The sequence below is a fragment of the Drosophila suzukii genome, chromosome 2L, assembly GCF_043229965.1.
Source record: "Drosophila suzukii chromosome 2L, CBGP_Dsuzu_IsoJpt1.0, whole genome shotgun sequence".
Classification (NCBI taxonomy): domain Eukaryota; kingdom Metazoa; phylum Arthropoda; class Insecta; order Diptera; family Drosophilidae; genus Drosophila; species Drosophila suzukii.
The window spans coordinates 6,812,026-6,835,092 of NC_092080.1; the positions used below are offsets into that span (position 1 = coordinate 6,812,026).

General features: G+C 45.5%; 9 protein-coding genes across 13 annotated transcripts in view; 5 read left to right on the top strand and 4 right to left on the bottom strand.

The window, feature by feature from the left end:
• The window catches only part of LOC108021082 (serine protease 1-like), a 100,004-nt gene extending 98,317 nt beyond the window's left edge, over positions 1-1,687 (top strand). The window contains exon 2 of one of the 2 annotated variants that reach the window (XM_070994279.1): positions 885-1,687. In XM_070994279.1, the coding sequence (XP_070850380.1) occupies positions 885-1,655 (771 nt within the window). In that variant the 3' untranslated portion in view covers positions 1,656-1,687. Of the gene's footprint in view, positions 1-878 lie in introns of those variants that run through there. The other variant, XM_017089600.4, reaches the window with a different exon arrangement.
• Positions 1,688-3,884: 2,197 nt separating this feature from the next.
• Jon25Biii (Jonah 25Biii) lies at positions 3,885-4,712 on the top strand. The gene has a single exon (XM_017073149.4). It carries the CDS (start codon positions 3,904-3,906, stop codon positions 4,678-4,680), a length of 777 nt encoding a protein of 258 aa, XP_016928638.4. The 5' UTR covers positions 3,885-3,903; the 3' UTR covers positions 4,681-4,712.
• A 266-nt stretch (positions 4,713-4,978) lies between these two features.
• On the top strand, positions 4,979-6,560 carry jet (F-box and leucine rich repeat protein jetlag). Of its 2 annotated transcripts, none has more exons than XM_017090287.4 (2): positions 4,979-5,868; positions 5,986-6,194. In XM_017090287.4, the coding sequence occupies exons 1-2, from the start codon at positions 5,093-5,095 to the stop codon at positions 6,167-6,169; spliced, it is 960 nt and encodes a 319-aa protein (XP_016945776.3). In that variant the 5' UTR covers positions 4,979-5,092; the 3' UTR covers positions 6,170-6,194. The 2 variants fall into 2 exon arrangements, with proteins under 2 accessions (XP_016945776.3, XP_016945777.3); XM_017090288.4 differs by lacking the exon at positions 5,986-6,194 and adding an exon at positions 6,201-6,560 and having other exon boundaries at positions 4,984-5,868.
• On the bottom strand, positions 6,433-9,089 carry betaggt-I (geranylgeranyl transferase type-1 subunit beta). Of its 2 annotated transcripts, XM_017090285.4 has the most exons (4): positions 8,958-9,089; positions 8,616-8,727; positions 8,404-8,554; positions 6,433-7,600 (listed from the first exon to the last, which is right to left on the bottom strand). In XM_017090285.4, exons 2-4 carry the CDS (start codon positions 8,723-8,725, stop codon positions 6,671-6,673), a joined length of 1,191 nt encoding a protein of 396 aa, XP_016945774.3. In that variant the 5' UTR covers positions 8,726-8,727; positions 8,958-9,089; the 3' UTR covers positions 6,433-6,670. The 2 variants fall into 2 exon arrangements, with proteins under 2 accessions (XP_016945774.3, XP_065720240.2); XM_065864168.2 differs by lacking the exon at positions 8,958-9,089 and having other exon boundaries at positions 8,616-8,898.
• A 330-nt stretch (positions 9,090-9,419) lies between these two features.
• Positions 9,420-10,523, top strand: mRpL24 (mitochondrial ribosomal protein L24). Its single transcript, XM_017070532.4, has 4 exons — positions 9,420-9,583; positions 9,699-9,852; positions 9,916-10,305; positions 10,368-10,523. Exons 1-4 carry the CDS (start codon positions 9,500-9,502, stop codon positions 10,481-10,483), a joined length of 744 nt encoding a protein of 247 aa, XP_016926021.3. The 5' UTR covers positions 9,420-9,499; the 3' UTR covers positions 10,484-10,523.
• On the bottom strand, positions 10,466-12,088 carry synr (BH3-only protein sayonara). Of its 2 annotated transcripts, none has more exons than XM_017070520.4 (5): positions 11,843-12,088; positions 11,506-11,772; positions 11,038-11,438; positions 10,797-10,982; positions 10,466-10,736 (listed from the first exon to the last, which is right to left on the bottom strand). In XM_017070520.4, the coding sequence occupies exons 1-5, from the start codon at positions 11,933-11,935 to the stop codon at positions 10,550-10,552; spliced, it is 1,134 nt and encodes a 377-aa protein (XP_016926009.3). In that variant the 5' UTR covers positions 11,936-12,088; the 3' UTR covers positions 10,466-10,549. The 2 variants fall into 2 exon arrangements, with proteins under 2 accessions (XP_016926009.3, XP_016926001.3); XM_017070512.4 differs by having other exon boundaries at positions 11,837-12,081.
• A 1,925-nt stretch (positions 12,089-14,013) lies between these two features.
• Positions 14,014-14,736, bottom strand: LOC118876815 (serum factor response D-like). The gene is made up of 2 exons (XM_070996595.1): positions 14,666-14,736; positions 14,014-14,578 (listed from the first exon to the last, which is right to left on the bottom strand). The coding sequence occupies exons 1-2, from the start codon at positions 14,734-14,736 to the stop codon at positions 14,014-14,016; spliced, it is 636 nt and encodes a 211-aa protein (XP_070852696.1).
• On the bottom strand, positions 14,613-15,759 carry LOC139352197 (probable serine/threonine-protein kinase clkA). Its single transcript, XM_070994278.1, has 2 exons — positions 15,508-15,759; positions 14,613-15,441 (listed from the first exon to the last, which is right to left on the bottom strand). The coding sequence occupies exons 1-2, from the start codon at positions 15,757-15,759 to the stop codon at positions 14,752-14,754; spliced, it is 942 nt and encodes a 313-aa protein (XP_070850379.1). The 3' UTR covers positions 14,613-14,751.
• A 3,816-nt stretch (positions 15,760-19,575) lies between these two features.
• hoe2 (hoepel2) lies at positions 19,576-22,962 on the top strand. Its single transcript, XM_017068606.4, has 7 exons — positions 19,576-19,939; positions 20,111-20,509; positions 20,576-20,748; positions 20,807-21,149; positions 21,199-21,587; positions 21,646-21,972; positions 22,036-22,962. The coding sequence occupies exons 1-7, from the start codon at positions 19,729-19,731 to the stop codon at positions 22,708-22,710; spliced, it is 2,517 nt and encodes an 838-aa protein (XP_016924095.4). The 5' UTR covers positions 19,576-19,728; the 3' UTR covers positions 22,711-22,962.
• Positions 22,963-23,067: the final 105 nt, after the last annotated feature.

Sequence of the window (23,067 nt, forward strand, 5' to 3'; positions counted from 1 at the left end):
ATAATTGCATCCTCCATCGATAAAAAAATCGTAAAATTTCCGATTCACTTTCATTTTTCTATTAGTTCTTATCTGGACCGTTCTCTATTCATAAATATGTTAGTTTTGCTTCCCATTGATACCAAGGGATTTGTTTACTTTTGGAACCTATTTTCGATAAGATTAAGTTTTGGCACGTGTGGCAAAAAAAATTAACTCAATTAAACCTGATTGCGCTACATATATAAAACTTTCCATATTCCTATAATCCCAAATACATCATTTGTATGGCAACTGATAAATATAACTCTGATTTAAAAAACAGCTAATTCATTTCTAGAGAAGTGCTTGAATAAATAGTTATAATCTAAATTACTGATGTTCCTTTGAAATGGAAACTTCCGTTCGATTAATAATTAATAGTCTTGTATCAGATAATAAAATCCGATAGATTGATGTATGTTTTGAAATCAAGAAGATAGTAACACTAAAGCAAAATCAAACGTTTAATTTACAGATTCGCACTGGACCCCCAGTGACTTTGGTGACTCTGAAGTCTAGGTTGATATATAATCTAATCGAAAATGACAGTCTACTTTCCAAAAACTTTGCCCATTTCGGTGCATTATAATCAAATGCGATCACCATAAATATGAAAAGTACATAAAGATTTGTAAATTTTTTCAACGTTTAACTTCTAATCTGCATTTCCAATAATTATAGATAACACGGATTTATGGAACTTGTGGGGACCACAGAAATTAGTTCCTGTCTTGGTTCCTTATCACTGAAATCATTTATGGGCCTCTCAAGGGATATTTATGAACCACTTTAAGCTCCAGATAGGACTGCGTATAAAAGCTGAGACCCCGGGAGCAGACTTCAGTATCATCATCGACATGAAGGTGTTCCTAGCTATCCTGGCTTTAGCCGTGGCTTCGGCCGCCGCCTTCGACGAGAAGGTCTTCGTGAAGGACCTGCCCAAGGCCACCAAGATGGAGGGTCGCATCACCAACGGCTACGCCGCCCCCGAGGGCAAGGCTCCCTACACCGTGGGTCTTGGCTTCAGCGGAGGCTGGTGGTGCGGTGGCTCGATCATCGGCAACACCTGGGTCCTGACCGCCGAGCACTGCATCGGAGACGCCGCCTCCGTGATTGTCTACTTCGGAGCCACCTGGCGCACCAACGCCCAGTACACCCACACCGTCGGCAACGGCGACTTCATCAAGCACTCCAACGCCGACATCGCCCTGATCCGCATCCCCCACGTGGACTTCTGGCACATGGTCAACAAGGTTGAGCTGCCCAGCTACAACGACCGCTACAACAACTACAACGAGTGGTGGGCCGTGGCTTGCGGATGGGGAGGCACCTACGACGGCAGCCCTCTGCCCGACTGGCTGCAGTGCGTCGACCTCCAGATTGTCCACAACGACGAGTGCAACTGGACCTATGGCAGCGTAGGCGACAACACCATCTGCACCCGCACCGTCGACGGCAAGTCCATCTGCGGAGGAGACTCCGGTGGTCCTCTGGTCACACACGACGGCAACAAGCTGGTGGGAGTCAGCAACTTCGTCTCCTCCAACGGCTGCCAGTCGGGTGCACCCGCTGGATTCCAGCGCGTCACCTACCACTTGGACTGGATCCGCGACCACACTGGCATCTCTTACTAAACTTCTTAAATAAATAGATCATTACAAAAGCACATCCTCAAAAATTGTTTTACGGTGGGAGGGGAGATCCATTTCCTTATATGGACTAACTGAGAAAGAAATATAATAGGTAACAATATTTATTAAGGAAACAGTAAACTAACAAAGTTAAACTATAGCCATGATTTTAGTTAAAAGAAGTTATGTTTAAAGGATTCGGTATCGCCACACAGAGTCTATCCGTTGGAAACGGTTGGAATTTTCCGATAACAGCGGAAGTGAACAGCAATTATTTGACTAAAAATATACAACTATACTTACTGTTTTAAGAATCAACACAGACACCAAACTACTAAATCTACAGCGAATAAATTTTCTCCCAATGTTCTAACTACAGTACAGGTCTTTCCTTAAAACTGATTTCGGGAGAAGTCTCAACATAAGCGAGAATGGAAATTTTCAACTTCGATCAACGGCGAAACAGTCGAATTAGGTATTTCTCCAAAATTTTATATCGTTTAGCAAGTACGCATATAAGTTGCTCACCACAGAAGGTTCTAACCTCTCAAAGCCCTATTCTCTGTTCTTAATACGCTTTTTAAATGGTCATGTCCTTCTTTAAGATAATAAAGGTAAATACATTTTTTGTCTACATATCTTTAGTTACTAATACATTTCGGAAAAAGAATTACAAACACGTATTAGGTTTTGTATAACCTTGCAGAGGGTATTATAATATTAGCTAGTAGTTTGCAGAGCAGTGTAGAAGACCAAAAAGTATGCAACGCACAAAAACACCTCGTAACGATGTAAAAAACTAGTGACGATCGCACCTTCAATATACAAAAGTTTTGTTTCGAAAATGTAGTATACGATCTACTAATAAATACACGTTCTACATTTTTTTTATTTGACCTTCAACAATACAATATGCCTGTGTATGCAATTAGCTGTACGACTTTGATGAATCGTAAAAACAAAAACTTAAAATTTTTGAAGTCTTAGTAAAGTTTTTGCGATACCTTTCGAATTGTGTATTACTCGTTACAATCGAACCATCACAGTAGACATTCATTTCTTCATGTATATACTCGTATTGTATACAATATAGACTATAGGCTCCTTCACACACTCTCCTGGTGAGATCAAAAAATATATAATACAAAAATTGTATATGTCTTTTTATCTAGAACATATCAATTTGTAAATATTTAAGATTATTTTGTAATGGTTTATTTATAAACATATCTTCCGCAAATATACGGTTTATACTGTTTTTGTAATATTCGTATGACTTTCTCTGTAGATATGGTTTTAGCTGAAAGTGTATAGAAGCTTTGCATTGCCGAAGATAGTTTCCTTTCTTTTTAATAACAAAGTATGACTAGCTTTTACAAATAGTTACACATCAGAATATTTTAAAGTACGTATTAAAATGTGGTGATACGCATGGGCGGATCCACGAGGGGGATACAGGGGCAAAGCCCCCCACTCTGTTTTAAAAGTGTATGTGATCTTTATTTTATTTCAAAATGTTTTGATTTTTACTTAGCAAATTTTTTTAATATACTCGGAACTGTTTTGCAACTGAAAAGTGGGTCTCATAGTCTAGGCACTGAACTCTACAGCGTTTTAGTTGTTTTTCGTTGATTAATTGGTCTTACCATAACTTTTAATCAAATAACGAGATAAAAAAGACATGAGAGGGAAGTCTGAAGAGGATTCTATATTTCACCCTGGCAACACTCAGTTTTCCAGTTCTTCTCATTGAATATCAATGAGAATCTCTTTATCATGACAGTTAGCAAAAAAGCTCACAAGATTACTTATGTGTGAACAATTTCCCAAACTGATGATGCAAGGAACCATTGCTAATTTTAAAATTATTAAAATTATGATAGATACAATATTATGAAAGTGCTGACAAACATAGTTATAAAGGCAAGGTAAAAACCCAAAATATTTTGTGAACCAGGAATGAGGTTTGTTATTTACAATCATTTTTAGCTTTATTATTAATTACCATGATTTCAAGATAGGTAATATAAGGTAGGTATTACCCCACACAAAGCCATATTGATTTAAAGTTCTTCCGCTAAAGAAAGCTGAATAAAGTGGCTTTCCCCCCTTATCGACGACATCGTGTTTGGGAATTTCAGGGAATATTTACAAGCCCATTCAAGTGGGAGGTACGCATAGATGGAACTGAGTTCTGTATAGCAGTATAAAAGGCTATCCCTTGGGAACAGAAGCCAGTATCATCATCGACATGAAGGTGTTCCTAGCTATCCTGGCTCTAGCCGTGGCCTCGGCCGCCGCCTTCGAAGAAAAGGTCTTCGTGAAGGACCTGCCCAAGGCCACCAAGATGGAGGGTCGTATCACCAACGGCTACGCCGCCCCCGAGGGCAAGGCTCCCTACACCGTGGGTCTTGGCTTCAGCGGAGGCTGGTGGTGCGGTGGCTCGATCATCGGCAACACCTGGGTCCTGACCGCCGAGCACTGCATCGGAGACGCCGCCTCCGTGATTGTCTACTTCGGAGCCACCTGGCGCACCAACGCCCAGTACACCCACACCGTCGGCAACGGCGACTTCATCAAGCACTCCAACGCCGACATCGCTCTGATCCGCATCCCCCACGTGGACTTCTGGCACATGGTCAACAAGGTGGAGCTGCCCAGTTACAACGACCGCTACAACGACTACAACGAGTGGTGGGCCGTGGCCTGCGGATGGGGCGGCACCTACGACGGCAGCCCCTTTCCCGACTGGCTGCAGTGCGTCGACATCCAGATCGTCCACAACGAGGAGTGCAACTGGGCCTACGGCAGCGTGGGCGACAACGTTATCTGCACCCGCACCGTCGATGGAAAGTCCATCTGCGGAGGAGACTCCGGTGGTCCTCTGGTCACACACGACGGCAACAAGCTGGTGGGAGTCAGCAACTTTGTCTCCACCAACGGCTGCCAATCGGGTGCTCCCGCTGGATTCCAGCGCGTCACCTACCATTTGGACTGGATCCGCGACCACACTGGCATCTCTTACTAAACTTCTTAAATAAAGAGATCATTTGAAAAGCATACGTACATATATAAGTTTTTTTTACGCTCATTTGTTTTAAAATTTTAAAATGGATTTCAAGATTAATGGGAAGCTATGAGCCAAGAAAAAGCCTAACTAACGAAACACTCGGGGTCACCTAACCGTCAAAATGTAAATTTGAAATCATTTCTACATAACTTCTACACACATGAAAAATACTAATAGAAATACCGTAGACGAGTAAAATACTAAAATTAGAAGGGCCACTCTACAAAGCTAGTGCCTTTGTTTTGTGTGAATGTCGAAAGCACAGCTGATTGCTTGCAAGTAAACAACACAACTGCGTTCTCGCCGAGCACCTGAGGATCGCGTTGGAGTGCTCCGTTGGTGGGCACATCACGTAACCGGAGGCGGCAGCATGTGCACTCTGCATCCCGAGGAGGAGGCCCACCTGGCGGCCATGGCCAGCGGTGGCCCCCCACCGCGAACACCCAGCCCAAGGCCACTTTTTAGCTCGACCACTCCGGCTCCGAAATCTCTGTTCGACGTCTGCTGGGACGACGTGCTTATCCCCCAGGTGGCAGTCTACCTGTCGCTCAAGGATCTCTTCAACTTGCGCTGCTGCTCGCGTACCGCGCAACGCTTCGTAGAGGCTGCTCTGGAAAAAAGGCAGGAGCTCCATCTCTCCGGGAACAACACAAGCAATATTGATGTGGGCTTTCGAGTGCTCGCCCGGTGCTGCCGACGGCTGGAGGTGCTTCACCTGGCCTGCTGCCGATGGCTGACGGATGAGCTGCTGCTGCCACTGCTGGCCAACAACAAGAAACGCCTGTGGGCCGTCAACCTGAACGAGTGCGTCAATATCACGGCCCTTTCGCTGCAGCCGATCATTGTGGAGTGCAAGGGTTTGCGCGTCCTGAAGCTGTCCAAGTGCCAATGGCTTACCACTGGAGCAGTGGACGCTCTAACGCTGCACCAGAGCAAGCTGGTGGAGTTCGACATCTCGTACTGCGGCGCCATTGGAGAGCGCTGCCTGATTATATTTTTCCGGAAGCTGAACAAGCTCACCGTACTGTCGCTCGCGAATACGCCCAGTGTTACCGACCAAGTACTCATCCAGATTGGAAACTATTGCCGCGAGCTGGAGCACATCAACCTGATCGGCTGTCCAGCCATCTCCGACTATGGAGTGCAGTAAGTAAACCCTGACGGCTGTGTTGTCATGTTGTCTGTAATCCTGTGAGTGCCTTGTGTCTGTGTGTTTCTGGGGAAACCAATCTGCATCTGCATCCGCATCTGCGTATCTTTCAGCGCTTTGTCAGTGCACTGTCCGCGCCTCCGGACCTTGCTCATCCGCCGCTGTCCGCGGGTTACGGAGCGTTCCCTGGCGCCGCTTCGTCAGCGGCGTCTCTACATCGATAGGCCGCAGCAGGATGTGGGACACAACGCGTACAACCTGAACGACTTCTATCCCAGCGACTTTCTTGTTTACTAGCCTCCACTTCGTTTTCCCTCTTCTTCCGCAGCGCCCTCACCCAGAGTTGCCCGCTGCTGCAGTCTTTGATGGTGCAGCGCTGCCCACTGGTCACTGAACGAGTGCTAGCCCCGCTCCGTGGACGTGTGCACATCGATCGGCCCGGCATGGGCTACATGCCTAGCTTGCATCACCACCGCCTGTTCCTGCAGGTGTGAGATTAACCCCGATTCCGGACCAATAAACTCAATGTACCAAGGAGGCTTTCGAGGCTATCCAAAATGTTTTTGCTGTAAATACATGCCTCAGCATGGGACGCTTTAATTTACCTTTAAGCTTAATCTTACACATTGTTAACATTAATTTAGGCTGTACAATAAACATACTTACTTATTCATCTCTCTCTCCAAAAGCTCGAGCTTTTCGCATTAAAATACAGGTAAAAAAGCGTGGCTGAAATGCGGCCAATATAAATACAATAGTGTGCTTTAACATTCCCCTTGGACTTTGTGCAAATTCCCATCATTGTGCCGGAATTAATGGCGAGTTAGAGGTAGTCGTTGTGGTGGCTTTCTCCTCGCCACCTTTCGTCAGCTGCAGTTGCTGCTTGGCGGCGGAGCTCAGACCTAGGTCTGCATCGCCGCGACCATCTTCAGATCGCCACTGCTCGTGCAGGTGTTGCAGGTGAGCGTATGCGGCCATGGACATGTTAAGACTGGGATTCACGGCACTCAGACCGGGTTCGCCGGTAAAGGCCAGACCGCAGAGGCCTAGGTAGGTGTGAAATGGATCTGGAGTGGCCTGTGGCCATTTGGCAAATCCGCCAATCAGCTTATCCTGCGTGCTCAAGATGAATTCCCGGTTCTTGGCGTAGTCGGTTAGCTCAAAGCTGTCAAGAATGCAGAGCGATGCACCAATCCAAAACGAGTAACAAGTGTCCACTGGCTTATTCGGGCGTCCCTGGAATCCATCCATCTGCCGGAAAATGAGCCAGCGCTTCATACGCTCCACCGTTGCGGCATCCAGACGATGTAACTGTCCACTGAGATGCAGAGCAGCCAGAGCACAGAATGTGGTGCCGCCATGGGCCTCGCCCTCCAGCTCCTGGCTGAAACCGTAATCGTACCGCAGGCTCCGGGTGATGAACTGGAACATGGCCTCCTTGTTCACGTCGCCCCAGTAGTCCAGCATGTAGCAGATGGTGGCGGCGCAGTACACGAAACGCATATCATCCTCGCTGCCATCGATGCAGGCGCTGAAGCTGCCCTCTGCCTTCTGCACGGCAGCCACTCCGTCCACAATGCTCTTGCGATCCAGGCGGGACAAATCATCGCCCAGGGTGACCAGCACGGCAAGGCTGGTGTACGTCATGGCCAGGTGGCCCCACTGGTACTTCCGCATGCACTCCAAGATCTCGGCGTCCTCGCTTTTCGGCACCATGGCGCGGCAGCCCTGCAAAGAATCCAATTAATTGATCTATCTATCTCAAAGTGGTTTTGCATGTCGCTAGCTTCGCTGATAAAGCGTGGCGCGATAAAACCAAGGTGGCGGTGGGGTGGGGTTTGTTTCTTGGTAATCGAGCTGCTGCGCAAATGGAGAACTCCCCTACAATTATGCATATTTGAACAGTGGAGGTCGTAATAATAGTGAATTGGCTTTTAATGGGAAGCAGATGAGTTGACTTTGTAATTAATAAGTGAGGTAGAAACATTTTAGCAATATTTTTTTACATTGCAACTTTGAATCACTTGTTTTGATAATAGGGGTAGCTGACCTCTAATAAAATACATATATTTAACCATGAGTAAGTAAACTGTACTTAAATATTCTTCTAATTTATAACTGGCATATGTGGTGCTATTAATTCAACAGCTATTGTATGTGCAAGCAGGTCGATTTGTATGGTGTGAAGGGGAAATAAACGTGGCGCCGTAAATAGAGTTTAAATGGGTTCTTGATCCTTACATAAGAATTTCTTCGTTATTTATGATGAATAGTAGGGTGTAATGTTTTAGCTTCCGAGTATAAACATTGTGGGTGGTTTTCAGAGAAGAAAATACGATATGCTTCCATATCAACTGACTGGATAAACAACCAATATGTGGGGATGCGACAAGGTCTGCCGCAGTGTCTGCTGCCTGGCCACGTATGGAGATAAGGAATTCGAATGCGAGTGGATGTGGGAGTGGAAGGCGGTTCTGTTTTGCTTGTCGACGAGCTGTTTGTTCACCTGACAGACGCAAATTTATGCTCACCATGAAGCCGCCGCAGTTCTTCTCGTTGTCGCGTGGCACAACCAATCCTCCGTAGATCCAGTCAATGATATCCTGCCGCATTTGTGGCGGCACCAAGTGCAGGGAGTTCAGTACATCCAGGCCGCAGACGGCGAAGAATACAATGGTGCTCCTGGGGAAAAGAAGATATGTAAGGTAATCTGATTGAAAGGATAATGTGAGTATGCACTAACCTGGTGTTATCATGCGAGGCCATGCGAGCAGGCAGGAGATTGAGGAACCGCAGCAGGTTCTTGGCGTGCTTGGAGAGCAGCACAGGCTCCGGATCGGGGTGGTCTTCCATATCTATGTGGTGAGACATATTGCTTGTTATTCTAAGAACTTATGGCTGGGCAGGAACTGGGTTATCAGGGTGTGTGTGTCGCGATATGGAAGTGACTATGTGACTAAGCGCTGAGAGGCCCCTTTTCTGGTGGATAGATGGTGCTGCCCAGAATAGACGTCTCCGTACGCGAGCGCGTCTTTTAATGGAGCTGCACCTGCACGTGCCCACATTTATATAGTCTAGCGTTTACCTTTTTGTTTATAATAAGCCGGTTTGCATTGCAATTTAGGGCTGCTGGGAGCGATAAAAAAACCCAAGAGCAGCACAAATAACAGCTGCTTCTTCTTTGCGGATTTGTCAGTCGCAACGAACGGAGTTTACACGATGGTCACTTGGTTTTTCGCGAATTTGTTAATCAGTATGAGTAAATTATTAAATAATATTAACGGAATTTTGAGAGAACATATAAATACCATTAGTTTTGAAACAAATAATTTAACACATTTTGATTTTTATTTTATTTGAACGTCAATATATATTCATATTTATAATTTATTTAATACTAATAGTAACGCCATTGTACTTAAATACCATTATTCTACAGATAGATTTTAATCTTAAGTCATAGAAATAAATACATATTATTGTTCATGTTTTCTGTCACCGCATAAACAGTTAACAAGTAATGGAGCTACGTTTCGCTGTGACTGGCTCTTCTTCAGGTTCAAACAGCTGATTGCAAGCCGCATTTAATTTCTTAATTTTTGTTAATTGTTGAATTAAGCTTCCACAATGCGTATAACACAATATTTGGCCAGCAAATTGAAGAACTTCTCCAATCTGCCCAAGGAATACATCGAGCGCAGCAAAAAGCAGGTAACAGAAGAAGCCGTTTTCATTGAAGATCTTTTACAAGGTGGCTCACGTAACAGATTTTAAATGAAAAATGTATCTGCATAAATAAACCTCAATTTCTATTAATTTCAAACAGGTGTACTGGCAAACGCCCAAGGAAATTAATTATTTGCCCCGCACAGTGGAGCGCAAGCGATTCCGCTACACCACAAATCGCTCATGGACGGGACACTTCCGTCAACAGAATATGCCCGGAACAGTGCGTCGCCATGTGCTGGTGGAACCAATTGGTGAGGAGATGATATACAAGTATCTGTGCTATCCCTTTTAACCTATTTTAATTATCCTTACAGAAGACTGGAGCTTCTTCCGCGGCGATCGCATCGAAGTCCTAGTGGGCAAGGACAAGGGAAAGCAGGGCATCGTCACCCAGGTGATCCCCGAGCGCAACTGGGTCATTGTGGAGGGCCTCAACTGGCACTACCGCAAAGTGGGCGGTGAGAAAGAGTTCCCCGGCATCATAATCAAGTCCGAGGCGCCGCTGCATGTTACCAAGGACATCCGTCTGGTGGATCCCTCGGATCTGCAGGGCACAGACTTCGAGTGGCGCTTCACGGAGGAGGGAGAGAAAGTGCGCGTTTCCCTGCGATCGGGCAGAATCATACCCGTTCCGGAGACAAACAACCAGACGCACGATTACAAGACCCCAAATGCCTATATCGAAAGGGAGAAGGATACGCCAGGTATGCCTTTTCACTAAATATCATTCATCTTCGTGTTTAACCATCCTTTCGATCCATTTCAGGCGCTGTGGTGGGCGAGATCACCTTCCAGCCCAAGTTGTCCACCTTCGAGATGGACATCATGGAGGAAATGGGCATTAAGGAAGAACGCACGCCAGCTAAGAGTTATTGGTACTAACGTTATGCCTACTGTTTATTAAAGTAATGTACAAAAACCCAGAATAATGAGCAATTTAGTTCCTTGTCATTTTTGTACTGTGCCAAAGACCTCCTCGCGATGATCCCGTAGCGTCTTGGACAGCTTGCACACATTCTCCTCCGCTTTGTCAAAGTCGGGGCGTAGAGTGTTGTTAAAGGTCTCGTAGAGCCAAGTGCATGTCTTAGACATGTTCGATTCGTAGCTGGAAAAGACGCGACTCGTGTGCTCGTACCTAAAAAGGATTTGTCTTGCATTGGAGAAGTTCCTCGAGAAGAGTGACCTAATAACTCACCGCGCCTTGTTGGCTATGTCCGTGATTAGGTAGGTATTACAGTGCTTAACGGCCAGGACTTGCCGATGACTCATGTACTTAAGTTCCACGTGCGGCAGAGCCATATGAGCTGCCTCCAGGGATACCATGGACGCATGTAGCAGACTTCGGCAGTCCAAGGCCCACTGAAGCTTCTGTTTGGGATCTCTATAAGTGAATTACATATCAACCTATGCTTCATTGTTCACTGTTTGTTACTCACATCATCCTGCCAAGCTGTCGCCACTGCTTCAATGCCTGCGTGGAGGAATTGGCAGCTGCTCTAAGCAGTAATCCGCAGATGCGCCACTGCTCCAGGGCGCTTCCCAGCTTATCTCTTGTATCTCTGGCCGCCTCCAGCTGCTCATCAATTCTCTCCTCCAGCCGGGTCATGTACGTTCCCCCACTTATGTACGCTATAATTCCATCTTGCTTAACGTACAGCTCGTTCAACTCCGCATAGCTCTCGACGAGGGTCTTCAGACGAACCTTGGTGTGTTCCAGCAACTCTCCGTAGAAACGAATGCTGAGCAAATATAAAGCGGACTCGCTCAGGTTGGCAAAGAAGTCCTCGTGCATGGAAGCCTTGCGGGCATCGCCAATTACGCCCAGGTTGTAGGCGAGCTAAAAACGGAAGTTAATAATATACTAAGGAAAATTACATCACACTTGTAAATGGTAGGTCATTTACCTGGGCCAAGTCCTTTGTGGGTGTGTTAGCCACAATTGGGTCGCCCTGCCGGCCCATCGTGTAACCCGGAAGGGGCATGCCCTCCTCCGTTTCCAGTTCCCTCTCCCGCAAAGGAGCCACTCCCATGCCCTCCAGTCCCAGCATCGCCTCGTGCTTGCTCTGCAGATGTTCCACCCAAGCCTCGGCGGTGGCCATTCGCGGACCAGGACAAGTGCCCTCCAGCTTGCTGATCTGTTCGTCCAGGCGCACATACTGCTCGACAATATTCTGATGACGAAATGGAGGAGGGGGTATTGATTAAGAAAGGAGGTGAAAGGACTCGCACAACTACCATTACACCGGCGGCGCCATTCTGGCGAGGTTGCATTTCCGAGCTGACCTCCGTGACGACAGGATTCGTCTGCGTATCCATGGAGGAGCCGCAGCCCATCGCTCAGGTTGTCTGTCCGAAGTGCTGCACGAAGTTCGCCCGCTCTGCCGGCGATGACATCTTCCGCCTTGAACCTTTCCAGCTCGCCTGTCCAGCGCTGAATGAGCTTTCGTTGGGTCAGTCATGTCCACTTATGAGGGAAAACACAATAACAAAATTATTTTTTGCGCGCTAGCCAGTGAGCAGGGCCAAACTATATCCACCCCCGACCCATTTTGGTGGTTTTGGGTTGGGGTAAGCGTTATCCCCCTTTGTTACCACGTGTGTGTGTCCTTTAGAGTGGACTTTTCGTGCTCAAATTAAGCATACGCCATGTATTCCAAATGTAAATAAAACTAATTTTTAAATCATTTTTCTATCTTAGAAGCAAAATCAAGTGGGTGGGCGTTTTATATGTATTGACTATGATCTCAATTTTGAAGTTATGTACTGTATGTAGGACTTCTTTTATTTCCAAGGTCCACTCAAAAAGCCTTCTTTGTGTAAACAACTTGTTATTTGCCTTGCTAGCTGTTTTTGTTAGTATGTCCACTATAGTTTGTTGGATTTCTGAATTGGCACACCGTGTATTTGTATTAACAAGTTAGCAACAAAAAAAACCAAAAAGAGAAAGGCACCCATTAACATCTGCTCATTGTGTAGGAAATGTGCAAGCTCACCTGAACGAAGGACGAACTTTAATCGTCCCCTCGAAATTGGGTACTAATCGACCCGAAACATAATCCATCAGATGGATAATAATCTAGATTTTGATAAATTACCAGCAAATTATGGTTTGACTGGGTCGAAAAGGAGTAGTAGTCTTAAAATACTCTGTAAAATTGTTTTTACTTAGATTATATTAAATGTTATTTTATTTTTGATTTTATTTTGATTGCCTAAAAGTATAAAAATCTGATATAATGCATTTTGTTGTATGCTTAATAATTTCACTGTAGTTTTTTAAGAGGTACATTTTGGGAGGTTACATAAAATCGACACATTTTCCTCACCTCAATCTACTTGTCCTCATCACTAGCTAATGATTTAAGCCAATTCAAGGTGGAATGAGTTCCGTAATCCCCATGACAATTGGTCATTAAACCCGTCCCAATTGTGGGGTCCAACTTATATTAGCTCTTGAGCAATCGTTTAGAAAACAAATATAAAGTGCGACCGACCAAATGTCGCATGAGCAATGGAGTGCAACCAAACGCGATGGCGCTAGAATATAATGGGTCAAATCATTGCGTTTAAATAAGTAATAATCTAGTCAAGTGTCGATAAAGGGGGAGGACTGCAATATGAAAACTTGTTGATGGATGGCGCCCAAGCTTTTGTGGGTGTGCGAACGATTCGAACAAAACAAGAGAATCTAGAAGACCATATAGGCGCCTGCGCCAATCTGGAACTTAACAACGAAGGGGCTCAATTTGTCCAATATTGTAGCAGGATCCGGTAGCAAAGGCACATTGACCCATTTTTATAGCAAAGGTGTAATACATTTCTGCCTGTACAAGTACCCCACATGTCTTAATTCAGTTTATTAATATAAAAATGTAAATATTAAAAACTTGTTTAAATTATATTTATATTTGCATGTTTAAACACTTGGTAACAATGTTTGTATTATTCACCGTAACTACACAGAAAGAACAAGTGTGAATATCAATTTAATATTCACGGGTCAAATCAGACTTATAATTTTTCTGAATTGCCATAATTGATATCAGATCTAACATAAGTACAATCTTTCTAAAAATATATTTTTGTTGCAGGTGATAACATGTCCAAAAAACCTGTCTAGATATCTTTCTAAAGTTTTAAGCTTCATGTTCATTTAAACAATTTTTTTTTTTAACAATACATTTTATTTTAATAATATAGACTTTAACAATTTCGTAATTAAATTAAATTATTCTACATTTTTCTTGTAGAATTATGGACGTGGACACAAACACCTTCTGATGAGATCCTCCTGATACTTAACTCCCTTTAATAGGTTTTCGCATATGTTTTCACATTCGTTGGATGCAGGAATCACTACTGGTGGTCTTGGCCAAGGCCAGGGCCACTGAGGAGATGGCAGGGGCAGCTGATTACCTGGCCCTGGTAGCTGCGGCCACTGAGGATTTAGATGTCCTGGAAACTGCGGCCACTGAGGATTCGGAAATCCTGGAAGCTGCGGCCATTGAGGATTTGGAAGTCCTGGGAACTGCGGCCACTGCGGGATAACTGGGTTTGGCTGCCAGGGCCACGCGGGATTGGGGTAAGTTGGGTAAGGATACCACCAAGACCACGGCGGAATCTGACTGGGAGGTTGTGGCCGGCAAGGACAAGGACGACGCGTCGTGGTTAACGGACGAACGGTTGTGCTTGTTGTCGTGGGAATTGTAATCGCTGGTGTGGTAGTGGACAAGCTCTGGGTTGTTGGAGAAGGCGATATTGTTGTCGCAGTGGAAGTGGTTGGAGGAATTGTGGAAGTTGTTACTGGGCATCTTGGGGTAGATGTAGTAGGAACACTTGTGGAAGTTGTTGTCGTAGTGGAAGTGGTTGCAGCAATTGTTGACGTTGATACTGGGCATCTCGGGGAGGAAGTAGTAGGAGTACTTGTGGACGATATTGTCGCAGTGGAAGTGGTTGAAGGAATTGTAGAAGTTGTTACTGGGCTACTTGTGGAAGTTGTTGTCGCAGTGGAAGTGGTTGGAGCACTTGTGGACGTTGTCACTGGGCATCTTTGGGTAGAAGTACTAGGAGTACTTGTGGAAGTTGTTGTCGTAGTGGAAGAGGTTGGAGCAATTGTTGACGTTGATACTGGGCATCTCGGGGTGGAAGTACTAGAAGTACTTGTGGAAGTGGTTGGAGCACTTGTGGTCGTTGTTATTGGGCATCTTGGTGTAGAAGTAGTTGGAACACTTGTCGAAGCTGTAGTCGCAGTGGATGTGGTTGGAGGAATTGTGGACGTGGTCACTGGGCTTCTTGGGGTAGAAGTAGTAGGAACACTTGTGGAAGTTGTTGTCGTAGTGGAAGTGGTCGGAGCAATTGTTGACGTTGATACTGGGCATCGTGGTGTGGAAGTAGTAGGAGTACTTGTGGAAGTTGTTGTCGCAGTGGTAGTGGTTGGAGCACTTGTGGACGTTGTAACTGGGCATCTTGGTGTGGAAGTAGTAGGAGTACTTGTGGACGATATTGTCGCAGTGGAAGTGGTTGAGGGAATTGTGGAAGTTGTTACTGGGCATCTTGGGGTAGATGTAGTAGGAACAGTTGTAGAAGTTGTTGTCGTAGTGGAAGTGGTTGGAGCAATTGTTGAAGTTGATACTGGGCATCGTGGGGTGGAAGTAGTAGGAGTACTTGTAGAAGTTGTCGCAGTGGTAGTGGTTGGAGCACTTGTGGACGTTGTTGTTGGGCATCTTTGGGTAGAAGTACCAGGAGTACTTGTGGAAGTTGTTGTCGCAGTGGAAGTGGTTTGGGCACTTGTGGACGTTGTTGTTGGGCATCTTGGTGTAGAAGTAGTTGGAACACTTGTCGAAGCTGTAGTCGCAGTGGAAGTGGTTGGAAGAATTGTGGACGTTGTTACTGGGCATCTTGGGGTAGAAGTAGTAGGAGTACTTGTGGAAGATGTTGTCGCAGTGGAAGTGGTTAAAGGAATTGTAGATGTTGTAACTGGGCATCTTGGGGTAGGTGTAGTGGAAACACTTGTAGAAGTTGTTGTCGCAGCGGAAGTGGTTGAAGCACTTGTTGACGAAGATACTGGGCATCGTGGGGTGGTAGTAGTAGAAGTACTTGTAGAAGTTGTTGTCGCAGTGGTAGTGGTTGGAGCACTTGTGGACGTTGTTATTTGGCATCTTGGGGTAGAAGTACTAGTAGTACTTGTGGAAGATGTTGTCGCAGTGGAAGTGGTTGAAGGAATTGTGGAAGTTGTAACTGGGCATCTTGGGGTAGAAGAAGTAGGAGTACTTGTGGAAGATGTTGTCGCAGAGGTAGTGGTTGGAGCACTTGTGGACGTTGTTATTGGGCATCTTTGTGTAGAAGTTGTTGGAACACTTGTCGAAGCTGTGGTCGCAGTGGAAGTGGTTGGAGGAATTGTGGAAGTTGTTACGGGGCATCTTGGGGTAGGTGTAGTAGGAACACTTGTGGAAGTTGGTGTCGCAGTGGAAGTGGTTGGAGCAATTGTTGACGAAGATACTGGGCATCGTGGGGTGGAAGTTGTAGAAGTTGTTGTCGCAGTGGAAGTTGTTGGAGTACTTGTGGGCGTTGTAACTGGGCATCTTGGGGTAGAAGTAGTAGGAGTACTTGTGGAAGATGTTGTCGCAGTGGAAGTGGTTGAAGGAATTGTAGATGTTGTAACTGGGCATCTTGGGGTAGGTGTAGTAGGAACACTTGTGGAAGTTGGTGTAGCAGTGGAAGTGGTTGGAGCAATTGTTGACGTAGATACTGGGCATCGTGGGGTGGAAGTAGTTGAAGTACTTGCAGAAGTTGTTGTCGCAGTGGTAGTGGTTGGAGCACTTGTGGACGTTGTTATTGGGCATTTTGGTGTAGAAGTAGTTGGAACACTTGTCGAAGCTGTGGTCGCAGTGGAAGTGGTTGGATCAATTGTTGACGAAGATACTGGGCATCGTGGGGTGGAAGTAGTAGAAGTACTTGTAGAAGTGGTTGTCGCAGTGGTAGTGGTTGGAACACTTGTGGACGTTGTTATTGGGCATCTTGGTGTAGAAGTAGTTGGAACACTTGTCGAAGCTGTGGTCGCAGTGGAAGTGGTTGGATCAATTGTTGACGAAGATACTGGGCATCGTGTGGTGGAAGTAGTAGAAGTACTTGTAGAAGTGGTTGTCGCAGTGGTAGTGGTTGGAACAATTGTGGACGTTGTTATTGGGCATCTTGGGGTAGAAGTACTAGGAGTACTTATGGAAGTTGTTGTCTCTGTGGAAGTGGTTGGAGGACTTGTAGGCGTTGTAACTGGGCATCTTGGGGTAGAAGTAGTAGGAACACTTGTGGAAGCTGTTGTCGCAGTCGAAGTGGTTGGAGCTATTGTTGACGTAGATACTGGGCATCGTGGGGTGGAAGTAGTAGAAGTACTTGTAGAAGTGGTTGTCGCAGTGGTAGTGGTTGGAACACTTGTGGACGTTGTTATTGGGCATCTTGGTGTAGAAGTAGTTGGAACACTTGTCGAAGCTGTGATCGCAGTGGAAGTGGTTGGAGGAGTTGTGGAAGTTGTTACGGGGCATCTTGGTGTAGAAGTACTAGGAGTATTTGTGGAAGTTGTTGTCGTAGTGGAAGTGGTTGGAGCACTTGTGGACGTTGTAACTGGGCACCTTGGGGTAGAAGTAGCAGGAGTACTTGTGGAAGATGTTGTCGCAGTGGAAGTGGTTGAAGGAATTGTAGATGTTGTAACTGGGCATCTTGGGGTAGGTGTAGTAGGAACACTTGTAGAAGTTGTTGTCGCAGTGGAAGTGATTGGAGCAATTGTTGACGTAGATACTGGGCATCGTGGGGTGGAAGTAGTAGAAGTACTTGTAGAAGTTGTTGTCGCAGTGGTAGTGGTTGGAGCACTTGTGGACGTTGTTATTGGGCATCTTGGGGTGGAAGTAGTAGAAGTACTTTTAGTAGTTGTTGTCGCAGTGGTAGTGGTTGGAGCACTTGTGGACGTTGTTATTGGGCATCTTGGTGTAGAAGTAGTTAGAACACTTGTGGAAGTTGGTGGCGCAGTGGAAGTGGTTGGAGAAATTGTGGAAGTTGTTACTGGGCATCTTGGAGTAGAAGTAGTAGGAGCACTTGTGGAAGTTGTGGTCGGTGTGGAAGTAGTTTGAGCACTTGTGGATGTTGTTATTGGGCATCTTTCGGTAGAACCGGTTGGAGCAATTGTCGACGTAGTTGTGGTTTCTCGCCGACATGTGCAAGGAGGAGTTGCAGTAGAAGTATTAACGCTAGAGGTTAAACTTGATGTGGTTGTAGTGTCGGTGGTAGGCACTGTGGTGGGCAATGTGGTAGGGACTGTGGTAGGCACTGTGGTAGGCACTGTGGTAGGGACTGTGATAGGCAATGTGGTAGGTACTGTAGTAGGCACTGTGGTTGTGTCTGTAGATGTGTCGGTGGATGTATCGGAACTGCCTGCAGTAGATTGATCGGAACAGCCGCTCGTTACTGCAGGGCAAGTGCACGATGCACCCGTGGTCGTTGTAGGCTCATCTGTTGTGTCCGGAGTGGTAGTGGGTTCTGTTGTGGTCCTTTTACTGGTCCGTCTGGTGGTTGGTCTAGTGGTGGTTCGCCTGCGGGTGGTTCGTTCGGTAGTGGTAGTGGTACGCTTAGTTCTTCTTGGCCTTTCGGTTGTGGTCGGGTTTTCTCCACACTCACAGGGCTCCATTGGTTCGGGGTTCCAGATAGTATCACCTCCATCTCCGGGAATTATTTCCTCGACGGGACCATCTCCAAGGTCTCCCCAATCGAAATCTGCTTTAACCTCTACAAACTGTATGAGCAGAATGCCCACTGCAAATAAAGAGCATTGATTAAACTTACAAAGCGATTGCGTATACTATTTACCAGTTATGTAGATCAGGGCTATTTTCATTATTTTACTCCCTGCAATACGAGGTGATAGTGTTTCAGAAGGAGCTCTGTGACCGACTTTTATAGGCTTGGATTGTCCCAAAATTTCGTTTATTTAAACCCTAGCATGTGTGCAAATATTTCTCTGGTTAATTTAACTTTTTATATTTAAACTTTTTATTTTAAAGTTGTGTAAATAATTTAACTTTTATGTTTGGGCAAGCTTACTGAAACAGCCGTTTCGGGCACGTTTCTTGTGAATGCATTAATGTTTAATCAACCCACAGTTAAAAGCCGTATCAGACTGCAATTTGGAGATTGACCATAAAATTGGAGAGTTCATTTTGTCCTCCATATGATTTTAATCTAGTTGAGACTGGCAAAAATTATATTTAGGTTGAAAAAATAATAACCTTTGTTTTATATTTATAGAAAATTAAAAAAAATGGGATAAACAAAAATAAAAATAATTTAAATCAAAAAGATTTTTTTGAAATTTTATATTTCGGCGGTAAGTTTTCCCACCTCCTGTATGTTTAACCAATTTTAGTTAATGTGATTCCGTTTTTTTGGCAACCCAGAAAGTATGCAAAGCACAGAATATTTAAAACAATAAATAATTACATTTGTAATAAGACAATTAAAAATAACGTTTTCCTTCGAAGAGTGTCATACTTCAATACGTGATTAAAAGTTTATCAGCAGTCGCTAAGAATAGGAATATATATAAATACTTTTAAAGACCGAACAGTTGTTGTATGAACAATTGAGTGCATCTAAAAGCGGGGGTGTTGAAAATTTATAGGTCAAGTAAATGCATTTGAATAAGTCATAATGTGGCAAAGTGTGGAAATTCGTGGGAGTGTGAAAAGCAAACTTGTTGATGGGAATCGTAGACCCCGAATGAGGCGAGCAAAACATGGGAATCCACAACAATATCTCGGCGCGTGCGCCATCCTGGAATCGGCGTCTATAATGCCTCGTAGAAACGAAGGTCGGGGGCCGTTAAGGGGGCCTTTTCACTTTCAATATTGAAAGCAGCGCCGGTGGCTGAATGGAAACCGAAACCCCGCAAATGCTTCGCATTCGACTCGGATTTATACTCGGTCGCTGAAGATTCCGTTCAGTCGCATTGTGCCTCGCGTGCGGCAAAGATGTCCGCTACTGTACCTCGCTGACGTCCAATATACCACATTAAAATCTCTGGGAAAAGCTCCCACGTTCTGCCACCCGATTTCCCGTGCTACCTGTTTTTAATTCCCAAGACTATGGGTCTCCGGAATACAATAAGAAATCTGCGACCGGAAAGTCCCGGCATCGAGCTGCAGCACAGGAGTCCCAGGACCGGTTGCCAGCACAACCAGGTGGCCGCAGTCCAGGTCACCGAACAGTCGCTACAGGTATGGCGCGCACTGCCCGCCGAAATACGTCACGATCCCAGCATGGCCAGTTTTCAGATGGAGAACGAACGCATCCATGGTGAGTAGAGGGGTTTCCCAGAAATTTAAAGTTGTGGTTGGTAATATCAGAAACGTAAAACCCTGTTCTTCCTCAGTAAATCAATAAACTGTCAAACATCAAAACAAATGTCAGCCCTTTCCCATGGCCATAAGCAAGCTCATTAATTATTTGAATGTTACCCACTTGTAGGTTCCTCCTTAGGAGCCACTGACGACGAGGATGAGGATGAATACGATGAGGTGGACATAAAGAATGTCAATCGAATTCAGGACGAGCCGGGATCCAGCTATGCTGGCTCCGACTTCCTGGATATCAAAACCCGGCCGGGTGATGAGAATGTCACCGATGACGAGGCCACCACCCATTCCGACCATGAACCGACCAATGGACCCGGCAATGCCAAGTCCCAGGCCCGCCGGATCCATCACAAATCCAAGCGCTCCAAGGAGCAGCGACAAAGGGACAAATTGTGGAAACGAGGAGGTCTGCTCCTCTTTTGGCTGCTGGCTGCCGTGGTGCTGATCTCTGTGGGTGAGAAGCATCTGCTGGAGAAGACCATCGATGTGCCGCAGGGCGAGCAGGGAAAGTGTGAGTTGTACTATCATCTTATAATAATTATAAATATTTATATTTATTATATTCTTTCATAATTAGATTTTAGGTTGATCCAAAAACCCACAGGTGACTTTCGCTTGAAGATCCATGGGGCTTTTAGGGAGCTCTCCACGCTAGATGCCCCTGAAAACGAGACTTTGAGCTTTGGATTTCTGACTGTGCAGCCGCAGGTGTCCACTTACATTGGCGAGAATCGCAGCAAGGTGTTCCAGGTGGTTGTTACCCAATCTTAGTGGACTAAACATTATTTAAAAATTATTATTGTTTTAGGATGTTCTCCCAGCTTGGCGTCTGCCTCTGCTCTCCGAAGAGGAGTTAGTACGTTCTCCGGCTTCGGCCAGTAATCGCACCTACCAAATGACCCAGGAACTCAGTGATATCCTGGACGAGAAGGACAGCGAGTTCCGTTTGCATATCCACAGCGATGTGGATACGGACTTGGCCATTATTCTCAACTACAATCCCTTGATAGTGAATGCCAGGACGGGCAGTATCCTGGCTGGTCTGATCCTGCTGATCTTCTATGCCCTGCTGGTGTGGGAACTGTTTGAAAGAACCTTTGTGGCCATGGTCTGTTCGATTCTTTCGGTGACAGCCTTAGCGTGTTTTAATGGTGGGTTATTGCATCACCTCTAAATATTTATTAATCTTTACTGTGCCAGATCGCCCCAATATGGATGAGATTATCCAATGGATGGACATGGAGTTACTTACTCTACTCTTTTGCATGATGCTGCTTATTTTAATACTGACGGAAACCGGCGTTTTCGACTACCTAGCTGTATTTTGTTTCGAGATTTCGGGTGGCAAGATATGGCCCATGATATATAGTCTGTGTTTGGTCACCTGCCTGGTCTCCAGTGTGCTGGATAATATGACAACTGTCCTACTCCTAACTCCTGTGGCCATCCGTTTATGTGAGGTGATGCAGTTGGATCCCCTGCCCGCGGTAATGGGCATTATAGTTCATGCCAATATCGGAGGAGCCCTAACGCCCATCGGAGACCCTATCAGTATTATAGTCAGCACTAATCATTTCATTGTGGATAATGTAGGTTTACTAAAGGTTTTTCTAAGGTGTTGTTTCTAATTGAATTCACTCCTTTTAGGATGTCACCTTCCCCACCTTTGTTGCCCACACATTCCCCGGTGTCGTTCTTGCTGTTATCCAAAGTTGCGTATATCTACGCCTTTTCTATCACAATATCGATGCACTGCGTCTCAATGAGCCCAAGGAGATGAGTGAGCTTAGGAGGGAGATGAAGGTGTGGCAAAGAGCCCTGAATGCAGTGGGCTCCTGTTCCAAGGATGCGCAATTGGTAAGAGGAACGCTTCAAGGTAAAGTTAAGCAGCTCAAAAGGACTCTTAGAAGATTGCAAAAGGGTGTGGGATCCTCGGAGGTCTATACGAACACATTGGATGAACTCAAACAGAAGGTAAGCGGGTTTAAAGAGTGACCAATTAAGGATTTTCTCTAGAAATATAACTTCCCATTTCAGTACCCCATCAAAAACAAGACGCTGCTCCTGCAATCTGCTGGAGCCCTTATCTTCGTTATAATCTGCTTCTTTATCCAATCCGTGCCGCATTGGAGGACCCTGCCCCTTGGCTGGGTGGCTCTGCTGGGCATGATCCTGCTGTTGATTATCCTGAATCGCGATGACATGGAGCACCTGCTGCACCGCATCGAATGGACCACACTGCTCTTCTTCGCCGCCATGTTCGTGATGATGGAGTGCGTGGAGCGACTGGGCATCTTCTCGTGCATCGGAGAGCTCACCGAGCATGTGATCCTTTCGGTGGGCAAGAATCATCGCCTGGCCATGGCCATCTTTATGATACTGTGGATGTCGGCGCTGGCCTCCTCTATACTGGATAGTATTCCGGTGGCTGCCATGATGGTGAAGTTGGTCACCTCGCTGGTAGCTAAGCCATCTCTCGGATTGCCACTCCAACCACTTGTTTGGGCTCTCACCCTGGGCGCTTCGATGGGTGGGAATGGAACCCTTTATGGAGCATCGGCCAATGTCATTGCAGCCGGAATTGCCGAGCAACATGGCTATAAGCTCTCATTCACCCGGTACTTGAGGACCGTTTTTCCCATGATGCTGGGACAGATTACCCTGATGACTGTCTATCTACTCGTGGCCCACGTTATATTTGAGTGGCATTGAGACTCCCTCCGTATTAAATACCCCCAGTCCCTATTAAAAATAATATATTATTATATCTAATGGAAAATGTTTTTTCACCTCGAATCTATGTGTATTTTGTGTGAGTTTTACTGTAGACTTGGTCCTTTTACATTCGCTTCTTGATGTGTTTAATGTATTTTGGAATATATTATATAAATCTCTATACCTAAGCGTTTATTTGCGATTGGCAAATGTATAAAAATATACAATAAATTTGAAAGTACATATGCATTTTCGTTTGCTTCTATAGGCTTTGGCTGGACTGATGGAACAACAACATTTTTGAGGCCCCTCAAGGCTGTATCTGTTGTGTCGTGTAAAATGGTCTAATTTTAG